Below are 22681 nucleotides of genomic sequence, written 5' to 3'. Positions count from 1 at the left end.
TGTTTTTGTTTTTTTTGCGCGGTTGCGTGGGTAAGGGGAATTCGGCACGTGTTTCGACGCGGCAGATTGAGCATGTTGATAGGTGCATTTATGCAGCAGATGGAGAGGCGGGATGTCATTTAGTCTGGTGCAGTTTCGACGAAGGCAATGTCGTTCATAACGTCAGGAAAACAAGGCTGAGCTGCGATGGCAGGAGAGGGTTGTTGGAAATTGCATTTGATAGAACGTTCTGTTTCATAGATGGCATTGGTAGTCTACAGCAACTCTTCCATGTTACCCCTAATCTTGTCTGCACAATCCCCAAATTACTAACTTCAAGCCCGCAGGGTCTATTCACATACAACCCTCGCCTACATCAACTCATCTAATAAGTTACTCAAATCAGCCTTGCGGACACGCGCCTCGGTAATGACCAGATCCCTCGGGAACCACTCCTCCAGCCGGCCCCCGGGAAACCCAGGCCCCTTCTCGAGACTCTCCCGCTCCCGCCCCGAGATCATCACCCCGAGCGCCGTGCCGCACCCCCAGGCCCACACCATGCCGTCGCCGCTATACCCGGCGCTCACCCACTCCCCGGCCTCCGCTCCAATCCACCCTCCGCCGTCCTCCTCCTCAACCTCCTTTACGGTCTTCCTCGCCACCACCCCCTTTCCCCTCTTGTTCCTCCCCGAGATCCCCTCCGGTACCCGTCCAACAAACGGCGCCATATCCCCCGTAACCCCGATAATCCCGCTCCAAACCCTCTCCACCCTCCCATCCCACGCATCCCCAAACACCGCCCCCATCACGCCCCCGACATGCGCAACCGTCAGCCCTTCCGTGCTCCCGTCCTCGTACACGCCCACCATATCCACCCCCTGCCCCAGACTGCGCGCAAATCCCCCGCCCAGCATCACGTCCCCGTTCGGCCGCTGCGTAACGTAGTCAAACATGCCACCTCCATATAACACGCTCCACGACCTCCTCCCGTCCCGCCACGCGAACCTGCCCCCGGGCTTCTGCGCCGACATGTGCGCCTTCACGCCCGCCATCTTCCCCCTCAGCCCGGGCAGGAACTGCGACGCGTGCGCGTTCGTCGCGTGCACCACATGCCGCGCCCGCACATCCCCGCGCCCCGTCCGGACCACATACGGCCTCCTCTCCGTGCCGCCCTCCATCTCGATCCCCTCCACCGCCGTCCGCGTCTCGATGCTCACCCTCCCCCCGGCCGTATCAAGCATCTCCCGCCAACAGCTCGCTACCATCCGGTACGGCCACAGCGCGCCCGCCTCATACACCAGCGCCCCAAACACATGGCCCCCTTCCACCCCAAACTCCGTCCTCGCAGCCTCCCTCTCCACAACCCGTATCTCAAACTCCGGAACCGCGACCTTCAACTCCGCAACCTCCTTCTTCGCGCCCTCAAACGACGCCTCGTCCAGGAAGAAATCCACCGTCTCAACGTCTCTATACTCCGCCACCTCCCGTCCCCTACCAACCTCCCCCACAAGCCCCGCCGTCCTCAACGTGAACCTAACCAACTCCCTTGCCCTCTCCTTCCCAAAAACCCTCGCCAGCCGCGGGAACAACTCATGCGGACTCGCCTTCACATGCCCGCCATTCCGCCCCGTCGCGCCGGCACACAGCTCCCGCGCCTCCAACACCACAACCCTCGGCAGCTTCTTCCCCTCCTCCTCCTTGCCACTCCCGAAAAGCAGCCCCCACACGACAGCCGCAGCCGTGATCCCGCTGCCGATAACCACCACATCCGCCTCGCCAGGCATCACCTCGCTCCGCACATTCACAAGCTCCGGAAACGGCGGGTCGTCCAGCCAGTACGGCGCGCTGGGCTTCTCGTACGGCAACCCCGGCGGCGCGTTGACGCGCGTAAGGAGCGCTTGGTACTGTTTGTTCAGGTCCGCGAGGAGCTTCACCACGGCGGTGGCGCCTTTCGCGACGGACCGCAGGGCCGAGAGTACGGTGCCCATTGTAGACGTTTCTCACTTCTCGCTTGCTGTGATGCGTCGTCAATTATACCTGACTATCCCCGCAACCAAAATGTCTTGGCGTTGTGGATGAAGGGCGAAGAAGCACTGATCAAGTTCGTCAAATAAACATGAGATGAAAAACGGAAAGCTGTGACACGATCTGGGGAAAGCAAGGGGGGTCATCGCGGGTGTGTTACCGAGATATACTTCAAATTCCCCGTGCAGGCTTACATAACGTGGCGCGTCCTTCGGGTTCCGGCACCCCAAAGGGGATCCAAACGCATCCCCAATAAAGTTTATCCACGATGGAGGGCAGGCTTTCTAGAACAACTCATTTTCCATTTTGTCTAACATCTAAATGACACCCCATCCGAAGCAGCAGCATAAAAACTGAACGACCAGGCACCTCGCAGGCCCATTTCATCATCATTCAGGAGCACATGCAACAGCCCATCAATGCCTCAAGGAGCGAGAGAGAAGTGAAGAAAACACATCAGTTGCCTTGAAGTCTGTAACGTGACGCCAAACCTATGCCGGGTATGTTGTCGAAATGCCATTCCTTACTCCATCGTGCCGTGCCGTCCGTCCGCACAAAACATGAACCCATCGTCCACACAAAAATCCATAGCTATCAACATGAAAGAAGACAGGCAGTTCATTCATTTACTCGCTGACGGACCCCTCGTCGTCAGAGATGTGATCGAGGTCCATGTCGATATCCATGTCGACATCCATTCTGTTGTTTCGTCCCATGTGATCCAGACCCATATCGGCCCGGATGTCTCGCTGGATTTTGAGGAAGTACTTCCTCAACGTACGCAAACCCCGGAGGAAGCCGCGGTCGGGCTCGTTGGGGTGCTGCGGCGGACACGGCTTGCCTTCTGCCAGGTCGCCCTTGGTCAGGCTGTTGGCAAAGTCGGCAATCTTGAAGTCGATCTCGCGCTTGTTCTTGCGCTTGCGCTTCTCGCGCATGGCCGATGTCTCCTCCGTATCAGTCGCAAAGTCGGTGGTAGAATCGTCAACCACCGTATCGTATTCGTTTCCTTCTGTTGTGTCCCCGTCGTAGAACATGAGGAGACTGGCAGCGTAGAAACGATAGCCGTCCAGGTTCCGCACAATAGACTCGAGCTTGTCGAGCTTGTGCAGGATTGTGGGGATGTGCCGGAGAATGCTGGAGTAATCCACGCCGTCGTACAGGAACCGCGTCAGTGCGTCTTGGAACTCCTGTCCGGCCTTGAGGTCGCGCCCAAAGTACTTGTCTTTGAAGACATAGCTCTGGCTCTTGACATCCCAGACCTGGAGGCCACACACACGCACTCCAAGTTCACGCGAGGTTGTCCTGGCACACTTGCCCTGCTGTGACTTTTTCTTCTTGGGCGTGGCCTCGACACCGTACTGCCGGGTGCCCATCTTCAGATCCATGATGCAGGGCCGTTTCATGCCCGCAGTGAGGTCCTCCAATAGGAGGAAGTATTCAACACGAGAGTTTCGCTGGGTCTGTGCTTCTTTGGGGTTCACGGGCCGCGGAATCTTGCGGAACTCTTGCGTCGGACTCGGCACTTCTGACGGAACGGTCGATGCGTACGTCGAATGCTCCGCCTCAATCGGAACCTCAGACTGGGGTCTTTCCGCGGCAGCGGGAAGACTCATTTCCTTGGCAGGATCAACCGAGTTCGCACCATTCGGCGTCGGAGGTTCAATCATCGGCGAATTCACTTGGGAATTGGTGACGGATCCAGATTGTCCTTCGTCTTCGCCTCTGTAGCCAGCGTCATCTGCCTCTTCCCAGTACTTCAGGTTTCCTCTAGATTCCGTGACAGTCCGTGGTTTCCGGCGAAGCCCAGTCCCAGAATAACGACGCTTTTTCTTCTGAGCAATGACCTTGTCCGCCAGCGTCTCCGGCTCCGGCGCACTCGTGCCAGTCACGTCCTTCACGTCGCTGTCCTCGGCTTCCGTAGGCTCCAATTGGGCGGGGTGCTCGATCGTCATGCTTGAACTTGGGGGCGAGGAGCTGCTGGGGCGTAGCGGGCTGGAGTTGTGAGGTGCGTGGCCTTCTGAGGCCATGGATTCCTGTCTACGAACCAGATCAGGAACAGAGTTAGTAGGCCTCAGGGTGGGTTGCTTCCGGAAAGCCATTGACTTTTGATGGGGACGGCGGTGCTTGTGAATTGGGATTGGCTGTTTCAGAAATGCGTCGTTGAACACCTCGTTCCGCAGACGCTTGTTGACAGTGGTAGCTCCCCAGCTATTGGCGTGGCGGTCGTCCAAACTAGGTCTCGTCGGGGAAGCCATTGTGCCCTGCTCATAGTTGTCCGGGAGGCCAGAAGATGACGTGCTACGACCGCGGGCCGGCATAGTCGTTGGAGGCGGCGTAGGCTGGAAGAGATTCCGCGGTAAGATGTGCCAATTGTCATCGAATGTGACTGTGGGAATGGGCACTGGTGCAGAGGCGAGTGATTGGCTGATGATACGGCGGTGCTCGGGGTTGCTTTGCGCAGTGCCGTTCGCAGTAGCAGAGGCAGCACCGCTGGAGCCATTGGACTTGGACTGCTCGGTAGCAACAACTGCGCTGCTCTCGCTGAGGCCCGTAGGCTTGCGCTGTAGCAAACCAATGTCCTCACGTTTGTGTGTGGATTTGCGCCTGGGCTGCTTGTGGAACGTAACATTCAACACACCGATGTATCTGTGTACTCTTGTCAGCGACTGGGGATTATGAATTTGGGCACCATATCATACCGAGGCAGGAAGGTCAGCAAGTCACGGTGGTGCTGCTCAACCTTTTCGTAAAACTCATTCTCCCTGTTGTTGAGCTGCTTGCACACGGCTCTCTTGGAGAAGCGCCAAAGCGTCGTGTGGCCGCCGACTTGGTGTTTGTAGGGAATAAGTTCAATCGCCTCGAGAGGCTCCTTGTCCTCCTCCTGATGGTGATGGGCATGGTCCTCAAAGTTCGTCGGTAGTTGCTTCGGAGTGGGAGGCTCCGGTTCGTCGTCAACTGCGATGTCTTCGACGTTTCCGGGCTGTACCTCGCGAAGGGCAACGTTTGGCGCTCCGGGCAAGCGCTTGGGCTTGGGCTTGTGGGTCGGAGTGTCGGGAGGTTGGTCGGGGGATGATTCCTCTTCCGGTTCAGGCTCGTCGGCCTTCACCAGCCATGGGTGGAAGTCCTCGGCCCTGGAGGCGGTACGGTTCCCTGGCGTCTTGGGCTTGGAGATGTCCCTCTCGCGCTCCGCAGCTTCCTCAAGGCCTGGATGGGGCACAAAGACAGCAGAAGAGATCTTCTCCTCGCTGGACTCATCACCCTCCTCGTGACTTTCCCCGTGTTCGCTACTATCGGATGGACGACGATCTTCGGTCTGACGTGGCTCTGGAACATCTGTGGGAGACAATTCTTCATTCAAGTTGCTTTCCTCCAGAGTCACCTGCAGAGAACCGTCCGAATCTACCTTATGGAAGATGTCGCCGTTGACCTTTCGCAGACCAAAGTAATCCTGCGTGGGCGAGTCGGTCAGGATTGGAGTTTCGCCCGCTTGAGGCGACTGTAGAGGGAACGTTTTCACCCTTTCCAGCTGCTTGGGAAGCCAATCCTTCTTCTCGAGGATCCTGGGCGAAGGTGTAGGGTTCGTGCTGACCGATTTAGCAGCAAAGTCTTCAACAGCAATATCGGCTGAGAGCGGTTGAGCCTCCTGGCTCGGGGATATCTTGTCTCGAGGTGGTGCCTGGCGCGTCTCCTTCCTGCGCGTCTTCTCCTCCTTGGGTAACCCTTCTCTAAAAAATCGCAAGCTGTAGCTCGCCTTCCGACTGCGAGCATTCGGTTCGGCGCCAATCATTGCCTCGTGAACCGATTTCTCCACCTGGCCATCCTCCTGGCCGTCGATGGCCTCGCTCGAGCCAATGGACCATATCTTTTCGGGGCCCATAGAGAAGCGCTGCTCTAGCTTCTTGGGTCGGGTGTCGGTGTCGGAGTTTTCGTGCAGTCTCTGATCGAGCTGGGCAACGGATGTTGTGAGCGAGCCTTCCGGGCTAGTGGAGTGCGAATGTGCCCGATTTTTTCGCAGTCCTTGGTGTACCCTGGAGTCCCTGTCAACCCTTTCCAAAGACGTCCCTCGGCCCCGCGATCGCGTGCTCCTCAGAAAGTCGCGGTGGTCCAAGAGCATAGCCCTGATGCCCTGGAAGCTGGCCATGTCGTAGGTCGGGGATGTCATGATCTCCATGTCGGCGGCGGCGGGGGTAGAGTCGGTGTTGATGGGAGCAGGGGCGGCGGCGGCGACAGGGGCGACGAAGCCGGGCTGGGGAGCACTTCTCGGAGCTACAGAAGCGCCCTGGCCGTTGTGGGAGAGAACATGGCGGTTGTCGAGGGCGAGGGGATCCAGGCCAGCAGATGATGAAGCTGAGTTGGAAGGTGGAGCAGAGTCGGCGGTGGGAGAGGGAAGGGAGCGAGTCGAGAGTTGAGACGAGGGCTGGTCGTTATGGGAATGGGTTCTCGAAGGAATGCCACGGGCTGAGGCAAGGGCTTGGGTTAGCAAGGACGGACCGGACTGCCTCGGGAGGGCGGCAGGGCCTCGGGGCTTTTTAATATTCGGGTCGACATGGCTCGAGACATCCTGCGAGTGCTGGGTGACAGCGGCCGTGGCAGGGGGTGGATCTGCAGGCTGGGCTGGGGGTGTGTCTTGAAGAAGAGGAAGGGCTTGAGCCGGGGCTTGATGTTGTTGTTGTGCCTCTTGTTGGGCTGCTACAACAACAGCAGCAGCGGCGGTGACAAGCTGGGCTTCAGGATCTGCGGCGGCAGCGGGAGCGGGAGCAGGAGGCAGAGGAGGAGCATGAGCATGAGCAGGATCGGGGACAGGGCCAGACTGGGGTAGATTGAGACTGGGGGGTTGACTGGGAGTCGCGGCGGGTGTCTTGGTGTTCAGGACGTCGAGGGCGGCGTCGGGCTCTGTGGCGGGCACGGGAGATGAAGACGAATGCGCGGGGCTCACCAGGGTCGCGGGTGCGGCATTTTCGGGGTTGCGAGGCGGGCTGGACATGAGGAAAACATCTGGCAGTAGTCGATTCGTGATGGAGGATTGGTCGCCGGTTGTTTTGGGGCGGGAAAGGGGAATCGTAGGGATAGAGAGCGGCGTGCGGGAGGTAGGTGAGGGGGGGAAGAAAGTGTGGGAGGCGAGAGCAAGGTGCGAGAATGAGAGAAGGAAACGTCACAGTTCCCGCCAGTGGGTGGTGGTAATGGGAGTGAGTGACAAGCAGGCGAATACTATGCGTAGGCGGAATACCTAGGTAAGGTCGACGAAGGTGGTAAGAAGGTAGGTGGGAAATGCGAGTTGGGTGAGGTAAGGCGACAGAAGGCGAGGAAAGAGAGAGGGAAGCGATAGGGGGCCTCCACTCCACCGGGTACGGTAGGTAGGTAGGTACCTAGGTAGCGGGCAAGCAGCACGGGCGGTACGCGGTACCCCGTACCCTGGTCTGTCCCGTCTGCCCTGGGATTAGGTTAGGCTCGGTTCGAGTGTTTGTGTGCCTCACACTGCACTGCGGGAGGTGTGCGGTGCGACGGACGAGGAACGGGGGGAAACCACCACGAACGGGGACAGGACAGGGACTGACTGTGAGTTACTCTGTCTCTGTGATCTGTACTGCGTAGAGTTCCTTGGAGACGGCGGAGGAGGAGGAGGAGGATGAAGGGGACGGGAGGCGTGTGTGGATTGAAGACCAACAGGTGCAGATGCAGTGCAGGTGCGGTGCAGCGCAGGTGCTGGTGCTGATGCTGGTGCCGGGTTGCGATAATGACGGCAGAAAAGCACAGAGGTGCTGCTGGATGATGGATCTTGCTGTCGATGATGGATCCGCAGTGCTAATCTTGAGTCGAGAAATGTGCGACTGAGCAAGCGCGATAGAGGGGCAGATCTGGGTGCAGCAAGGGAGCCAATTTCAGCTGACAAGTAGTCTCAACGCCAAATTCTATGTGGGAGTACCTTTGACTTTATCTCAGGTGTTGCAGGTGCACTTATCATCGAAAGCGGGTGGAATCTTTTGGGGCCACATCTGGAAGGCAGAGGGCGCGCCAAGTTGCTGCTTCGTGCTTTCCTTTCCTCACCACAAGATATTGAAGTGGAGTGGGGTGGGGTGGGCATATGACCATGCCCAGGCAAGAGATACCGCTGCACCTGCTGCTGAGGGGTCAGTTGCAATCGCCGACACACCGGCTCAAAGTACCTCTTCAGCTCCATGATACTTTGTGCGCCCTATGACCACACCTCTTTGGTCCCCTCCCACGTGTAGGAAGCAGTGGCATCTGGAGACCTGCGGGGAGGAAACAATGACATTGGAATCATCAGGAAGGCGCACACTGGATCAGGTAGATGGAAACAACACTTCACCCGCTCTGCCCGGTCGCTTCCATTGCTGCAGTCAGCGCCATTCGCCCTCACCGTCTGTGCAATTACGTTTCCTGTCTCATTGAATCTTCCTCCTCACCGTCAGTCGCCCAAGGTAGCAAGGTAGCTGCTAGGCAAGTTTACGTTGAGTTGAGCACCCAATGGAAGGTAAGATTCCGGTCCGCCCCCGCCGGCACCGGCTACCAACCCAATTTCTGATTCATGGCAGCTACACTACCTACACTAAGGTACCTACACTACAACCCTCATGGACACTACCCAAACCATTGATATCATCAATTTGCAACCACTTGCACGTTCAACCGCACGTTACGGACTGATTACTTCCACCGCGAACCTATGCGCCTTCGTCCAGGCACTGCCCGGCCATCACCAATACGAATAAGCGCGCGCACACGCTCGAGAGCGACAGCCGATCCTATCCTCGACGACACAGCAACAGACGTTTAGCAGCACCTGCAAAGAAGGCACTGGACGTCGAAACATGGACCGCCCCCGTTTCCCGGGCTCCCATCGCTGCGGACGCCCCTGCGCAATCCCAGCTCCTCCCACCATCAAAAACCACGGCGTGCTACCATCCCGGCAGCCCTTTCGTCCAAACCCCGCTGGTACCGTCTCACGCCGGCCACGGGACTGCTAACTTGGCTCCCGGAGCTTCGATATCGCCCCAAATTTGCTCCAACTCGCCCCATTTGTCCTGGATTCATTCGCCAATGTCAGGGCACTCCTAGTCTGCAGTCTCTTTCCGGCTTCCCTCAAGGTTGTTGCGCCTTGCGTCTTGGGTCTTGGGCCTTGGCTCGACCCCTCAAACCCCTCGGCCGCACCAAACCGTTGGAGAACCCAGACAACCAGAACCCAGAACCCATCCCTCAGCCATTGGGAATCTTATCCGGCTGACCTCTGCTTGCCTGCATCTTGCCTGTCCGACGTACGTCCTCTTCGTTTGTTGGGTGCGTACAGCCAACCCGCAGGTCACGAGGCACCGCATTACCTAATTCTCGGCCCCAGATCATCACCACGCCCCTTGGCTCCAAGCTTGCACCGCATCGCGACGGCACTCGAGTTACCCATACTTTCCGCCATGATGTAAGCATCGTCATGGCGCTGCTGCGGATGCTCACCGTCCCCTTCCCCGGTATCTAGCTCTCTAGCTCGACCCCCGACTCAGACCGCAAAATACGTGCACCCCGAGAAACGGACTCACCCAGACAGACACTCCATTCCATTCCAGCAATGTCTCTGAGCCGACGCGACAAAGCGTCCGCCCGTTGATTCCGAAACTCTTGCCCCGGCACGTTGTTCCTTCTGTCCATTTTACAGGCTCGTCCCAAATATCAAAGACCCCCATGTCTTGACCATTGGATTGCCATCTATCAGATGAGAATTCCATTGGCAGAATGCCACTGGGCGAACCGAAAACGACCTTGGACGGCCACCGCGAATGTCGGCCTGTTCGGCCGCTCATCCAAGTCGCCTCTCATTCGCCCGTATCTCCTGTAAAGGAGGCCTCGGAATGGTCGCCCTTCGAGCGCGTCCTTGACCGTTCTTCTTGCCGAACCCCCTGATGTCTCCCAAGAAATACACCGATGCAACTCCTCGGAGCGGCCCAACCCTACGCCCACTCTCTGGCGGGTGGGCTCCCAGATATGCCAACGGTGCACCTCCGAGAAGCGTGCCGGTGCAACACACCCACTCGCCAGACCATTCCATCCATTCGTTCTCCCCAGATGACAGATGGTGCCATCTTCGAGCCATGTCGAGCAAGCCGACAAACGAGCAACCAAACTGCCACGCAACGCCAACTGTCACGATCAAACAACAGACAAGTTGGCTCGGTTTGACAGACAGCTGCAAGCTCGCATGACCACCTCATCACCACGTCGCCCCTTTTTGCTGGCCATACAGCTGTCGTCTCGATAACGAACTGTCGAACCCACGACTGTCGCCATTGTTCCACGGCATCAGATCGCATAGTGACACAGGCGTCGTCGTCAGAACCGGTCAACGGCTCAACGCTGAAAATGAGGCCGCTAACCAGCCCCATCGGCGCCATTGGTCTTCTCTTCTAATCTATCAATCCTGGGTCAAATCAGCAAGGTTCACATCCACATCCCAAACCCCCCGTCGCTCGCCTCGAATCAACACCCTCCCTCCCTGTTTCGTCGGTCTGCGGAATAGTTTCCCCGCCAAAGGCAGTTGAGACGGGACGGAGCGTCTATCCACGGTCTAAGCCAGACGCAAGTCGCTTTTCTGACACGTCTCAAAAAATTGTCTATTTCATATGCTAATCATTGCAGACTCCGAGAGGCTCCAGGTCCCGTTTGCCCGTCCGTTGCAATACCTGGCAGCAACAAGCTTGCGCCAAACCCCTGGCTCAATCCGTTCATCAGAACTTGCACGGGCCCGCCGTCGCCAATCATCCAACAACGTGCTCCCCAGACCGCCTCAGAGCGGCCCAATCCACAGACGACATCCCACTCGGTCACATCTGACCTGATCTTATCTTCAATCCAAGGCCAGCAGCAACTCAGTCAACCCCAGCGGCCCCTCATGCCTGTTGCTTCTTCTGCCCGTAGGCCGCGAAAGTCACTGACCAAGACTTGTTGGATGCGTCTGCATGCGATGCAGTGTGCTACATCTCTGGGACCCGCGCGAATCTGTATCATCGGTCAAATGGACCGGGCACAAGATCCTTCTGCAGACTATCCACAACGACGGCTCACTCAGTCTGATGTATCGTCTCTAAATCTATCACCCGCCGACTCGCCCTTGATTCTTGACAATATGGCGTGCTTCTGGCGTCTTGACAAGCTGAGGCGCGAAAGCCACCCCACGGCGTCATAGCATCGCCCGGGCCGGTTCATTTCCCTCTCATCGACTTTTACCTCGAGTCTTACCGTGTCGTGGACTCTTTCTTTTTGTTTGACTGACAGCTAATCACATTTCAAAGGCTGCATTGCTTTTCCCCCGTAGGTTCGAATCCATGCGTTCCGAACTTGCTCAACCCCTGCGTCGTGCAGGCCTCATTCGTTCCTGGATAGACATTCGCAATATTCAACATCAACAGGGCTCACGAGTTGGGAAACAAAACCTAGTCTACTAGCTTGGAGGCTCTGCCGGAAACCGTGTCTCCTTCCCCGGACTGCCGGCATGGCGGAGCTGATTCAATGCCGCCACCGTTCCTGAATCTCACTGCCCCTGGCGATCGTTCTGAAACCTGGGGGCACACCTTGCACTCACCGCAAATACGTCAAATTGAGCCTTTGCCGAATCCATGCTCTCGGTGACGAAGGCGTCATGTCGTGGAACTCTCCATCCCAATTATACGACCACATGTGCCGGCAACCGAAGACTCGACTTGACTCCTTTCCCCCTTGCCCCGTTCCACACAGGACGATCACTCGACTCGGAGGGGCCGCACAGGGCTGCATTGACCTCTTTGGATCATCCAAGGAGAGGCCGGGGATCCGCCATGTGGTCGCGCTCCGGAGCCCACACCGCCGCCTCGTTTTCCATTCTGGACGTTTCATTCCCAGGAACCAGCTCACCGGGCGCGAGATCCTTGAACCCAGATGAGCTGGGTCGGTGACATCTCAAATGCCATGTTACTCGAATTAGATTTGTTCGCTTTTGATATAGCTACTCCCAATCCCGGGGACCTCTGAACATTCATCGCAGGCATTGTTCAAGGTTGAGAAACCCTCAGAACGACCTGGTCCTGGACTGTGACCGAGACAAAAAGCAATTATGTTTTACGATTTTCGGTCTCGGCGGCAGGCATCTGGGCTCATTGTCGCGCCACGTGTGTGATCCCAAGACGGGCCAGTCGGGTCACGTCCGGGTCACCACGTTGATGTCTTCGTGCTAGGCCATGGGGCATGTTTGTATATTGCAGTTGTAAACCACCACGTAGTTTCAGCTGGCAGGTGCTAATTAGCTATGTTGCTGTCCGTTGATAGAGCCCCTGACAGCGATCTTGGATTCTTTCAAGGTGAGTTTGCTGTTGCGTTTGTGCCGTTCAGAAAACACGTGTTTGTACCAGTTCTTTGGGGCCCTTGCTCGTGAGACATGGCCCATTGCTTCGCGACTTTCTGGGCGATCTTCTTTTCGTATCACAAACTTTGTTTCAGAATCTTTGACGACGAGAGCTAATTGTTATTATGTCCCTCAGGTATTGAAACCGGTGTCTTTCTGGTGCTCTTGAATGAGCTATCCTATCTCGTGAAGCGAAGTCCACAGTAATGTTATTGCGGCGGCCGTGATTGGGACGGAGGAGTGCTTCAAGCTCTATGACCGTTGAATCTAGACTGAGTATAAGTAGGTACTCTGTTTCTCGTTTCAGGCACTTCACGCAGCATGAATGACTCTTCAGAAGATGCTTTTTGTTACCGGGGATAGCAAGCAGGTTATCTAGATGTTCGGGGTTGCATAACGACGCAGAAAGCGAGATTTAGCTCTTGTGACAGTTTATGCCTCTTATGTTCTGTGGTTCAGTGGTGTTGGCGTTGTATTCAGCATGAATATAGCGTAGAAAAGGATGAAGGCCGTTGTGGTGAGCAGATTGAGGGCAACGGGCTTTTGCCACTCGTTGTCTTGCTTCTGAGCACGGCGGATGGGCTAGGAAGACCTTGATGGCGCGTGTCATTATCAACGGTGGGGATACGACCGGGAAATGATCTTGGCCTGAACTGTCATTGAAGCCCGAGGCTTTCTAATTTATATCTATTGTGCCGGCGTGAGCCTTTAGGCTGATTTCGTCAATGTCTACAATGATGTTCAGAACTGTGGAGAAACAGAGTTACCAAGGTCTTCCTATATATAAGGAACAATTTTCGACCTTGCCGTAACCTTGCAGCAAAGATCGACTGCGACGATTATTGCTTCGGTTGGTCGGAACCTAGCTGGATGGACATCAACAGCCGTGAAGTGTTCAACTCCTGCGTGGTTCGATGAGCCCGAAGTCATGTTTTGTTTGATGATTGCGTCTTGTTTCCTGGTATTTGGATTGAACACTCCACCGACGGAACGGGAAGGAGACGACATGATTCCTAGAGGGTGTTGACATTCGTTGTGATATACACGATAGACACTGCGTTCTATCGTCAACTTGACACGAAACCCTGTATTCTGAAACCCGAAGTTGTGAAAGGCTAGTTTTAGAAACGCGCAGTGAATTTGTCTTTGAAGTCAATGCAATGCTCGGTCAGTACGGATTGGATACCCCGCGGGAGAGGTGCTGAGCCACGAGACCACTCAAGATCCGTTTCGGAAGTTAGTACTTGGACACGTGGGATAGTCGAGGCATCAACTATCACTTTGCTTCAGTTTCTGCAATCTTTCATCATATGGGTATAACTATATATTGGCGTCATCAGCGATGTTTCTAGTGTTACAGCAGCAAGCCAATGTTCCCATTCGCTTCGAACCTTAGCTAACCAACTTGCGAAGACCACCCCGAGACTGGGAATTTCGTTTCTCTTGGCTGTCTCTCGAGAGCCAAGCTCAACTGCTATGGTCTATTTCTATCGTCCTTTGGGTAATCTGGCTCTTGATATTCAGCAGGATGTGGTGACGTCTGAACTGCGTACCGGCCTGGGAACGCTTTTCGCAGTTCTTGGTGCAAGTCAGATCACCGACCAACTTTCCAATGTATTCAGGCAACGTAGCGAACGGCCCTCTGAGTTGGGCTGGGGTTTCTCAATTTCGATGACGAATGCGGAGAAAGGGCTGTATTTATAGAAGCCCCAGGAATAATCAGAATCATCTTGACTATGTCCTGACCAGGCCGAGTAAAGTCGACATGAACCCTCTGGGTTCTCTGTTCTTAAATCCTGATACAAGCTGCCCCTTTCAATATTTTGTCAAAGTCTCATCAGCCTCTATACTTGCCCAGGTTGCTCTCATATATACAGCCTGTTCGTCTAATCATGCTTGCGACGCTATCTTCATACGGTGATGATGTGTGGAATGCTTTAAAATGACCTTGAGGCATCGGCAAACTTGCTCCTTCTCCTGATCGCCTTTCCATATCTGAAGAACAAATAAGGAAACACCATCATTCCCGTTGCCAAGAAGCCCAGGAGTGATGATGCCCATTGGAACCCGAGGGCCACATACATTTGGTTGCCAAAGAGGGGGAACGCAGCTATCAAGGTGTCAGTTGCGCTATGTCTCAAAGCTCTCCAGTTCCTCAAGGGATTACTCACCGGCTGCAGTGCAGCGGACGAAAGAATTGGCAGCGAGCGCACTGGCGGCGTATCTGGGATATGCTTCCACCTAATCTCAGTCGTTAGCCACTTTCCTCTCATACGTTGCAATTCCTGTGGCGCACTACTTACGAGGAAGGTCCAGATTCCAGTGAAAAGAAGGATATTGCTGCAGCATGACACCGTGTTAGACCCAACCATTCACCAAGATGCATAGACATGCGAGAACTCACCCGGCCCCGAACATTGCTGTGCCAATAATCGGAACTATCCAGTGCACCCAAGGGTACATCGACCAACCAAACATGAAAATACCCGCAGGGACAAGCACAGAGCCAAACATTGCGGGTGGAAGCCGGAACTCAGGCTCGCTGCTGTCCGCATTTTCACTCTGGCCCTTGTTCTTCAAGATGAGTCGTACCCTGACTCTAGACCACACCGGGTCAGTGGATAGGCCCAGCAACATACCGACCAGGATACCCAAGAAGCTGAGCCCTATCTGGTACAGATTGAAGCCGTATGTCTCCCTGAATACGAGGGGGAAAGCCCCGAAGAAGAGGTAGAGTATGCCAAGGAGCAATGCCGAGAAGAGGCACAGAGACAGACACATTGGCTCAAATACCAGAAGCTGAATGGGTCGCAGAAGTGAGAGTCCGACGGCCCGAAGCACCGATTTGGAATGCGTCTCTGAAGCTGCTCGCCAACGGTCATCTCCGGTTTCTTTACGAAGCTTTCGGGCCTTGTTTCTCAAGAGTATGGGATCTATCGCACAGTATGTCAGTTGCGCCGCTTTCAAGAGCGAAAGTCAATCTTACGATACGTCTCCGGAACCAGAAAGACGATGCCCAACTCCAGCACGAAGGACCAGATTATCAGCACGTAAAAGGTCCAGCGCCACCCAGTGTAGTAGTTGATGAACCCGCCGACCAACGGCCCCAGGCTGGGTCCGATGAATGGACAGATCGAGAATAAAAGCATGGGCGCCTGCAGTTCGTCGTTTGAAAACAGGTCGCGGACCGTCCCAGCAGACACAGCTTGGAACGCACTCCCTGAAAAGCCGTCCAAAAAGCGGAGAACGACCAGTGTGACGATATCTTTGGCTGTAGCTTGAGGAATCAGGAACAGGAGGTGGCATGTGGACGAGACGAGATAGATTGGCCTTCGCCCGTAGAACTCGCTCAGGGGACTGAACATCATCGGCCCTAACGCAAGGCCGAGGACGAATGTTGACAACCCTAGAGTTGATACGATTCTAGAGTTGTGAAATTCGGCTTCCAAGTTGGCGTATGTTGAAGTATATATAGAACTCGCACAGGTACTTCTTCAATGTCAGCAGTCGCACAGAGCCATGGGGAGCATACTCGTTGTAGATCGTACACGCAAAGCCCCATAACTGAAACCACCACGGTGATCAACCATTTTCTCAGCTTGCCGTAACTTCTTGGACATAATGGGTCGTTATCGCCGTCGTCCCAATCGACCAGAAACTGGCCTTCTTCTGGTGACATATTGGCTTATGTGACTTGGTGAAGTAACGTTTTCGAAACATCCAGTACAGTAACTGTGTTTAGAATTCGCAAAAAGTGTTGATTCGACTCATCTGAGTTGCATTGTTTGCATGGTTTGGGGCACAATATGACTCAATCGCGAAGTTGTCGGGTTTCGATTTCCTTGAATTAATTATGACGAGCATTCGCGCAGTTTTCCGTTGCTCCGGGGCATATTTCCGCGCCAGTCACAATATAGAATTACTAAGCCATGTTCAGGTATGCAATCCTTGACGTAGATCGTTGTTCGGATGCGATGGCCGGCAAGAGAAGGCGCTAAAGCGGAGACGGAGACGGAGGTAAGAGCGGGAATGGGGAACGGAGATGGAGCGGACATCAACCCCTGCCCGTCCCAAGACCAGCCTCTTGTAAGTTCGCACCAAACACCATAAAAAGGGCAAAATGTGTGAGTGGCTGATGAACTAAATCAAGGAAGACTCTTCACACTGAGCAAATTTTATCATCTTTTATCATGGCACCTCTACACAAATACTTCTTCCCTGACAACGAGTCCTTCGCCTATGAAGCTCTTCGAGCTGCCAGCAATGCCTACTGCGGTGGCGCAGAGCTGGCTGAAGTTATTTCCATTTGCTCTCGCATTCCATCAAAAGACGAAGACAGCTGGCTGCGAGAATGGAAGCTAGCCGGCGACCGCGCTGTTGAGACCACAAAGACGAGCTTGGCCAAGAACAACCGACGCGGTGCACAGTCTGCGTTTCTGCGCGCTTCGAACTATTATAGAACGGCCGAGTTCTACCGACGAGACAACGTGTTCGAGGACAGACTGTCCAATGAGCTCATGAGTTTGAGTACCAAGGCATTTTACTCTGCTACCGAACTCATGCCGTACCGGACGGAGAAGGTCAAGATACCGTACGAAGGAACCGCACTGCCGGCAACCATCATGCAACCGGACAAAAGCGACAAACCAAGACCCACTATCATCTTCAACGGCGGCTTCGACTCTACAAGGGAAGAGGTCTTCTACATGAATGGTCAGGCGGCACTTGATCAAGGCTTCAACATCATTCTCTTCGATGGACCGGGACAAGGGGAGGCTTTGAGAGAGCAGCGTCTGTTCTTCAGAAATGACTGGGAGACGGTAATTACCTCGGTGGTCGACTTCGCCCTTGACCAGCCCATAGTCATCAAAGACAAGCTCTTCCTCATGGGCATCAGTATGGGAGGTTACCTTGTCGGACGAGCCCTATGCTTCGAGCATCGGTGCGCAGCTGCCATCGTCAATGACGGAGTATACGACTTTGGCAGTGCTTTCCATAACCAAAACCCTGCCCTTGGTAAATTCTTGATCCAGAATGGCTGGGATACCACGATGAATGCACTCATGTACCAGATGATGCGTTGGGACACAGGGTTCAAATGGGCTATTTCGAACGGAATGTGGGCTTTTGGCGTCCAGTCTCCGGTTGACGTGTTGCGCTGTGTGAAGGGATACACACTGGAGGGCTTGGTAGACAACATCAAGACACCGTTGCTGGTTTTGGATGCGACGGAGGACCATTTCTTGAAAGGACAACCGGAAGAGTTATTCGACAGGCTGCTATGCAAGAAGGAATTCGAGCAATTTACGGAGGAAAAGGGGGCGACTGCGCATTGCCACATGGGGTCCCTATCCAGACTGAACCAGGCGATCTTCAACTATCTACTTCCGCGAGCGCGATGATTGAAACAGTATGATATTACAAAATGTATTTCTTTGATTCTTGCATCATGACTGGAGAAGGAGCTAGAACCATGTATGTTTCCATGCTCGGAGCCTCCAAAGCCACTTGGAGACTTGCGAAGTTTACGTGCTATGAATGGAATGCGATTGACTCCTCAAGTTATTAGTGTTCAAGTGCAGAGGAAGTCCGATCATATGGCTTCGCAGACGCTCGAAAAGAGTGAATAACGCTGAATAGAGGTCTACTCTTGCGTGGAGGGCTTTAGAGGACTTTAGAGGACTTTTGCTATTCGAGCGGATAGTGATAACAGGATAAGAGTAGTAAGAGGAATAAGGAAGACGACGACGATGACGACAACGAGGATAACAGTAATAACAATAATAATAACAGGAATAATAGTAACGGATAGTAATAACAATAACGGCGACCATAAAAACGGGGATAATCATGATAGAAATTGTTTTTTAATATAGCTTGTAATACGGAGTAGCCCGCCGGCACTACCCGCCGGGGTAACAAAACTCTTTTCGACATCTTGACCCATTGGCGATAGCGGACACGAACAAAAGACTTTACATTGACACATTAGGCTGGATTGACCAGCTCGGCCTTTCATGTCACGATTTGCAGAGAAATCATCTTGATCACCATGTGTATTGAATTGAGGAGGCATAGTGACCCCGAGTGTAGGCATGTACCTTGTAGTACTAGACAAAGGAAACCCCGGCAATCTCAACCAGCGGCTATGAAAGGGCACCGATACGACTTGCTTCTTCCGTCCTCGCCCGAGTTTGCATCGGAACGCGTGGGTTTCTTTGCGGGAGCCAGCAGGGCTAGAAAGCCATTTAAGCACCACCGGTGTTGGTGATGAAGTCCAACTCGAAGTTGTCTCCACCCTTGGCCAGGACCTGGCTAGGGGCGTGTCCTCCAATAACCTCACCGCCCTCAACGTTGCCGTTGACGTGCCAGCCGGTGGCCAAGTCGAGAATCTCCCAGGCAGCCTGCTGAACTCCGGCGTTCTGGATGCTGTAGGTGACGACGTTGACAGCGCTGACGATGATGCGGATGGTGATGAGACCGAAGCTTCTGGCATAGGACTGAGCCTGGTTGACAAGGGCCTGGGTCTGAATGTGGTCGGTGTGAAGCGCGCGCTTCTGCACCTCCTTAGATCCAGTGTAGCTGCGAATTACTGTTAGCAGGAGTCATTTACACTCGCACTGATTCACTTACGTTTCCTTGGAGACGTCACGCTCAGCAGGAGCCATGGTGGCATCGATCTCATCGCGCTTGCCAACAGGGGCAGGGTCAACGGGAGGCCAGGTAAGCTTCAGGCAAGCCTCGTCCTCGGGGTGATTGACAATGCAGTGACGGCACCACTGGTTGTCGTTGCCCTGGACGCAGTTGCCCCAGCCGCCGCAGTTCTCGTACATGTACTGGCAGACAGTCTGGAGGATTCTGTTGTCAACGGCGAGCGCGCAGCAGAGTCCAGCGCGGGCCTCCAAAGGGTTGCTCAGGGCCGGAGAGACGTCGCTGACACCGGCAGCTTGAGCACCAAGGCTCAACGCCGTGATGGCGACGGAAACGACAGTAGAAATACGAGCAATCATTTTGATAGCTGAGTGAGTGAGTGAATGAATGAGTGAGTGAATGTGATTTGTAAGAAAGAATGACTGTGAGATGTCTGGGTTGTTGGATAGTCTAATATCGTTCAACGAGAGGGCAAGCCATGCATTTTATATCCCATCCGGTCTGAGTGGACTACGGTACAAAGAGCCTCATATTTTCTCCAGTTCCCATGTCATGGAACTTACCGAGAACGAGGTTCCGAGGAGAAGCTCTTGATCTCCTCCGATCAACTCCACTCTTCCACGCCTTGCGCTGTAGTCTACTTGCGACTCTACGAACGGCTCGGACAATCTCATGATCCCGCGTATCCCGGCGCCGGGATGTATCGCGGTAAGGGAAAGTCTAAACGGCGTAGAATAGCCTGAACTTACTGACTAGAGCATATTATACTCCGTAATTTGAGATGAACAAGCATCCCACAACTACCGCAAGTGGGTCATACTTCTAGAAGCGTTCATCAGCCTCTACAACATCAGATCATGACTGGTACAGCCTTCGCACTATTGCCTGTACTGTCACTGCTCACTTTTCTCATTGGAAGTGGACAATGAACAACGCAATGGCCCACCGTGGACTTTTAGCAGGAGTATCATGTCTTGTTCTACATCATTTGTCTTGGCAAAGAAGGTGTCCAATTTCCATGCGGCGTGTCCGGGCCTGGAACTACAAACAAGCACCAGCAAGAGGTCCAGGCGCCACCGTATTGCTGCGGCTCGAACAGCACCGCAAACCTTGATCAAATCAACGTAGGGCAGACAAATCTTAACGGAAAACTGGAAATCTGATAAATTCCGTCTGAAGACAGATTGACAACAACTTAAGCTTTTGCCAATGATTACAAAAGGCCGATCCGCAGGGTCTTAAGCTTTCGCCGATGATTATACAAGGCAGATAAAGCCTAATAAATCAGAAATGGTACCATGGAGACACGTGATTACGGGCTTCTCCGACTACAGTTTCACTTTTCTACTAGGAATAACATTCACGCCATCTCCACTTTGACCGGCAACTTCATGGACCCCAACGACGAAGACAGGTAGGATAGAGAGAAAAGAAAGGGGCTCGCAAGCTTTGCGGTTTAGACTAATACTTTGAGTTCGGATGGCACGAATAAACTAATCCATTCACAACTTAGTCGTCGCCGAATATAGTGCGGTCAAGTGATATCCGCCATAATCAGCGTTCGGCCAGACTCCGTTATACTTTTTCTTTGGCATAATGACAGAAATTGGGAGGCAGAATTGAGAGCAAGTTGTGACAAATGAAGTTTTCCGAATAGGAAGTCACCGGTTGCTTCGTCTTCAACTAGAGTATTGACACAGAGCCTGAGTATCAGCCCATCACTGGCAACATATCTCCAGCTATAAAGACTGCTTGTCTTCCGCCCGGAAATATGGAATACTTTCTTCTGCATCACACAACAAGAACATTACTTCCACACTCATTAGATTCTAAAAGTCTCTCGTTCCACTCCACAACCCACAACATTTGTCACTCTCTACTCCTATCTTTCCCAACATTCAAAATGCGTAAGTAGTGCCTCAAAATATTCTTTTTGGCCAACTCAAGTATTTCAATCTAATCAGTTTCCAGAGTACTACCTTGCCATCGCTCTTCTTGCCGCGAACATCGCCGCTGCCGCCCGCGGAAGGCCCATTCGCGTTGCCTTTGAGGGCAACGTCATCTTTGGGGACAAGACTCTGGACAGCCAGCGCCAGCAGGTCCACGACGCACTCGAGGAGGCCTGCAAGGGCATCGGTGCCCAGGGCGCTGACCCTTTGACTGGTGGATTCGACGGCGAGGGTTACCACTTCAAGTACATCTGCAGCTGTGCTCACGGCGACACTGGCTTGCCTTACGTCGTCCGCCCCAACAACGTCAACTGGTGGTCTGCGCAGGCCACCAACGCTGGAAGCTGCTAAAGGACCAGTATCTTTGGGTTTCATTCATGTATTAGATTGCCTTTTGAGAGGAATGATTCTCCATAGCTAGTGCCTTTCAAATTCAACATAGACACGCTGGTTTCAGTCTATCGCACTTAACTTTTGCTTCAACATACCGTATGTGATTGACTGGTCTGACTATTAGCTTACTTGTAGTTTACATGGCCAAGTTATGAGTGAGATTGATCATGAAGCCAACCCAGTTCTCTAGCTCATCCAGAGTAGGTGTTTCGTAGGATACTGAGGTTATCAATTTCTAAGTAAACGTCACTCTCCGGATCTAGACGCATGCCCTTCTTATCCACCAACAACTAATGACTACTCCAGCTTTCCTAATTGACTTTCGAATCTGGTAAGTCCTTTGGGGCGATAGCCTGTCGAACCACTTCGAAGGTGTGACCTCCCTGATCTGCTTCTCCACTTATGTTGGCTCACTTCTTCGGAGTCATTCCTGTTAATTGGTCATGGCTTTCATGTACAGTCTGACTCACTTCATGTTGAGACCAACGGAGTGAAATAATAGAAAGTAACCTAGACCCATCCTAGACAGTTTTTTATTGTACGCTTTTCCTCCCGATACCGCTTCTGGATAGAGACATGACCTTTTCTATGGGCAAGTATAATGGGCATCTCTCCTCGCCTGCATAATTTACCACATTTCGAAAACTACAAGCTTACATTCGTTCAACTCTTAGCAAAGACGATGGAAGGGAATCAACAAAGATCAAGACAGACGAGATGATTGCTTCATCAAATGGAGCCGAATGATGTGAGCATAACTCTAAAAAAGTAACCATGCTCTCGTCCCTTTCGTGACATAACGTAGTAGTTTGACGCTCAAGTTTCCATCCATTCTCGGGTCCTCTCCCAAATTGTTGTCCAGTCTTGATAGGTGGAGTTTTCGGGAATGTCATTGTCCATGCTCTTCAAGTCATACCATCTGTTTTCTTCCATCCAACTATAAACCTGTTTGTAATCGGTGCATTGATGCGGAGCGTGCAGTCCTGAAGGTCCACGATGGCGGGGATGAGGGTTGGGATTATTTAGCTGTTCTTCATCCCAGCCCTCGAGCGTCGTATCCGCCTTGCACAGCAGGCTCCAGCGAAGGTAGTCTGTACAATGATTGATGTGAAAAAAAGTAGACCAGTGGTCGCCGCGTCGAAGGCCCGCTTGGATTTCGTAAAAGTAACGTTGCATAACCCACTCAAGCATTATCAGCATTGTCCCGCATGAAATATATCGACAGACCAGAGGTAGAAATACCAGACAATGTAACTGATGAGTTATCGCGAGTTCATAACGGTAGCCGCCATCTGCAGGAGGT

General features: G+C 53.6%; 6 protein-coding genes across 6 annotated transcripts; 2 read left to right on the top strand and 4 right to left on the bottom strand.

The window, feature by feature from the left end:
• Positions 1 to 350: 350 nt before the first annotated feature.
• On the bottom strand, positions 351 to 1967 carry CGGC5_v009285 (uncharacterized protein; the record flags this gene model as incomplete). The annotated part of the gene is made up of 1 exon (XM_032034763.1): positions 351 to 1967. One exon carries the CDS (start codon positions 1965 to 1967, stop codon positions 351 to 353), a length of 1617 nt encoding a protein of 538 aa, XP_031886026.1.
• Positions 1968 to 2630: 663 nt separating this feature from the next.
• Positions 2631 to 6988, bottom strand: CGGC5_v009284 (putative inositol polyphosphate kinase; the record flags this gene model as incomplete). The annotated part of the gene is made up of 2 exons (XM_032034762.1): positions 2631 to 4650; positions 4704 to 6988. 2 exons carry the CDS (start codon positions 6986 to 6988, stop codon positions 2631 to 2633), a joined length of 4305 nt encoding a protein of 1434 aa, XP_031886029.1.
• A 7334-nt stretch (positions 6989 to 14322) lies between these two features.
• atB-3 (Efflux pump atB) lies at positions 14323 to 16064 on the bottom strand (the record flags this gene model as incomplete). Its single annotated transcript, XM_032034761.1, has 6 exons — positions 14323 to 14495; positions 14557 to 14626; positions 14689 to 14725; positions 14790 to 15318; positions 15372 to 15874; positions 15934 to 16064. The coding sequence occupies 6 exons, from the start codon at positions 16062 to 16064 to the stop codon at positions 14323 to 14325; spliced, it is 1443 nt and encodes a 480-aa protein (XP_031886028.1).
• A 511-nt stretch (positions 16065 to 16575) lies between these two features.
• On the top strand, positions 16576 to 17787 carry FUS2 (20-hydroxy-prefusarin hydrolase FUS2; the record flags this gene model as incomplete). Its single annotated transcript, XM_032034760.1, has 1 exon — positions 16576 to 17787. The coding sequence occupies one exon, from the start codon at positions 16576 to 16578 to the stop codon at positions 17785 to 17787; it is 1212 nt and encodes a 403-aa protein (XP_031886121.1).
• An 846-nt stretch (positions 17788 to 18633) lies between these two features.
• On the bottom strand, positions 18634 to 19395 carry CGGC5_v009281 (uncharacterized protein; the record flags this gene model as incomplete). The annotated part of the gene is made up of 2 exons (XM_032034759.1): positions 18634 to 18967; positions 19019 to 19395. The coding sequence occupies 2 exons, from the start codon at positions 19393 to 19395 to the stop codon at positions 18634 to 18636; spliced, it is 711 nt and encodes a 236-aa protein (XP_031886030.1).
• A 1544-nt stretch (positions 19396 to 20939) lies between these two features.
• CGGC5_v009280 (uncharacterized protein) lies at positions 20940 to 21336 on the top strand (the record flags this gene model as incomplete). Its single annotated transcript, XM_032034758.1, has 2 exons — positions 20940 to 20943; positions 21008 to 21336. The coding sequence occupies 2 exons, from the start codon at positions 20940 to 20942 to the stop codon at positions 21334 to 21336; spliced, it is 333 nt and encodes a 110-aa protein (XP_031886032.1).
• Between the last annotated feature and the right edge of the window lie 1345 nt (positions 21337 to 22681).

This window comes from Colletotrichum fructicola (assembly GCF_000319635.2).
Source record: "Colletotrichum fructicola Nara gc5 chromosome Unknown KSG_Nara_v1_contig05, whole genome shotgun sequence".
Taxonomy (NCBI): domain Eukaryota; kingdom Fungi; phylum Ascomycota; class Sordariomycetes; order Glomerellales; family Glomerellaceae; genus Colletotrichum; species Colletotrichum fructicola.
The sequence above is the reverse complement of the archived record's forward strand: the minus strand, read 5'-3'. Positions and strand labels throughout refer to the sequence as shown.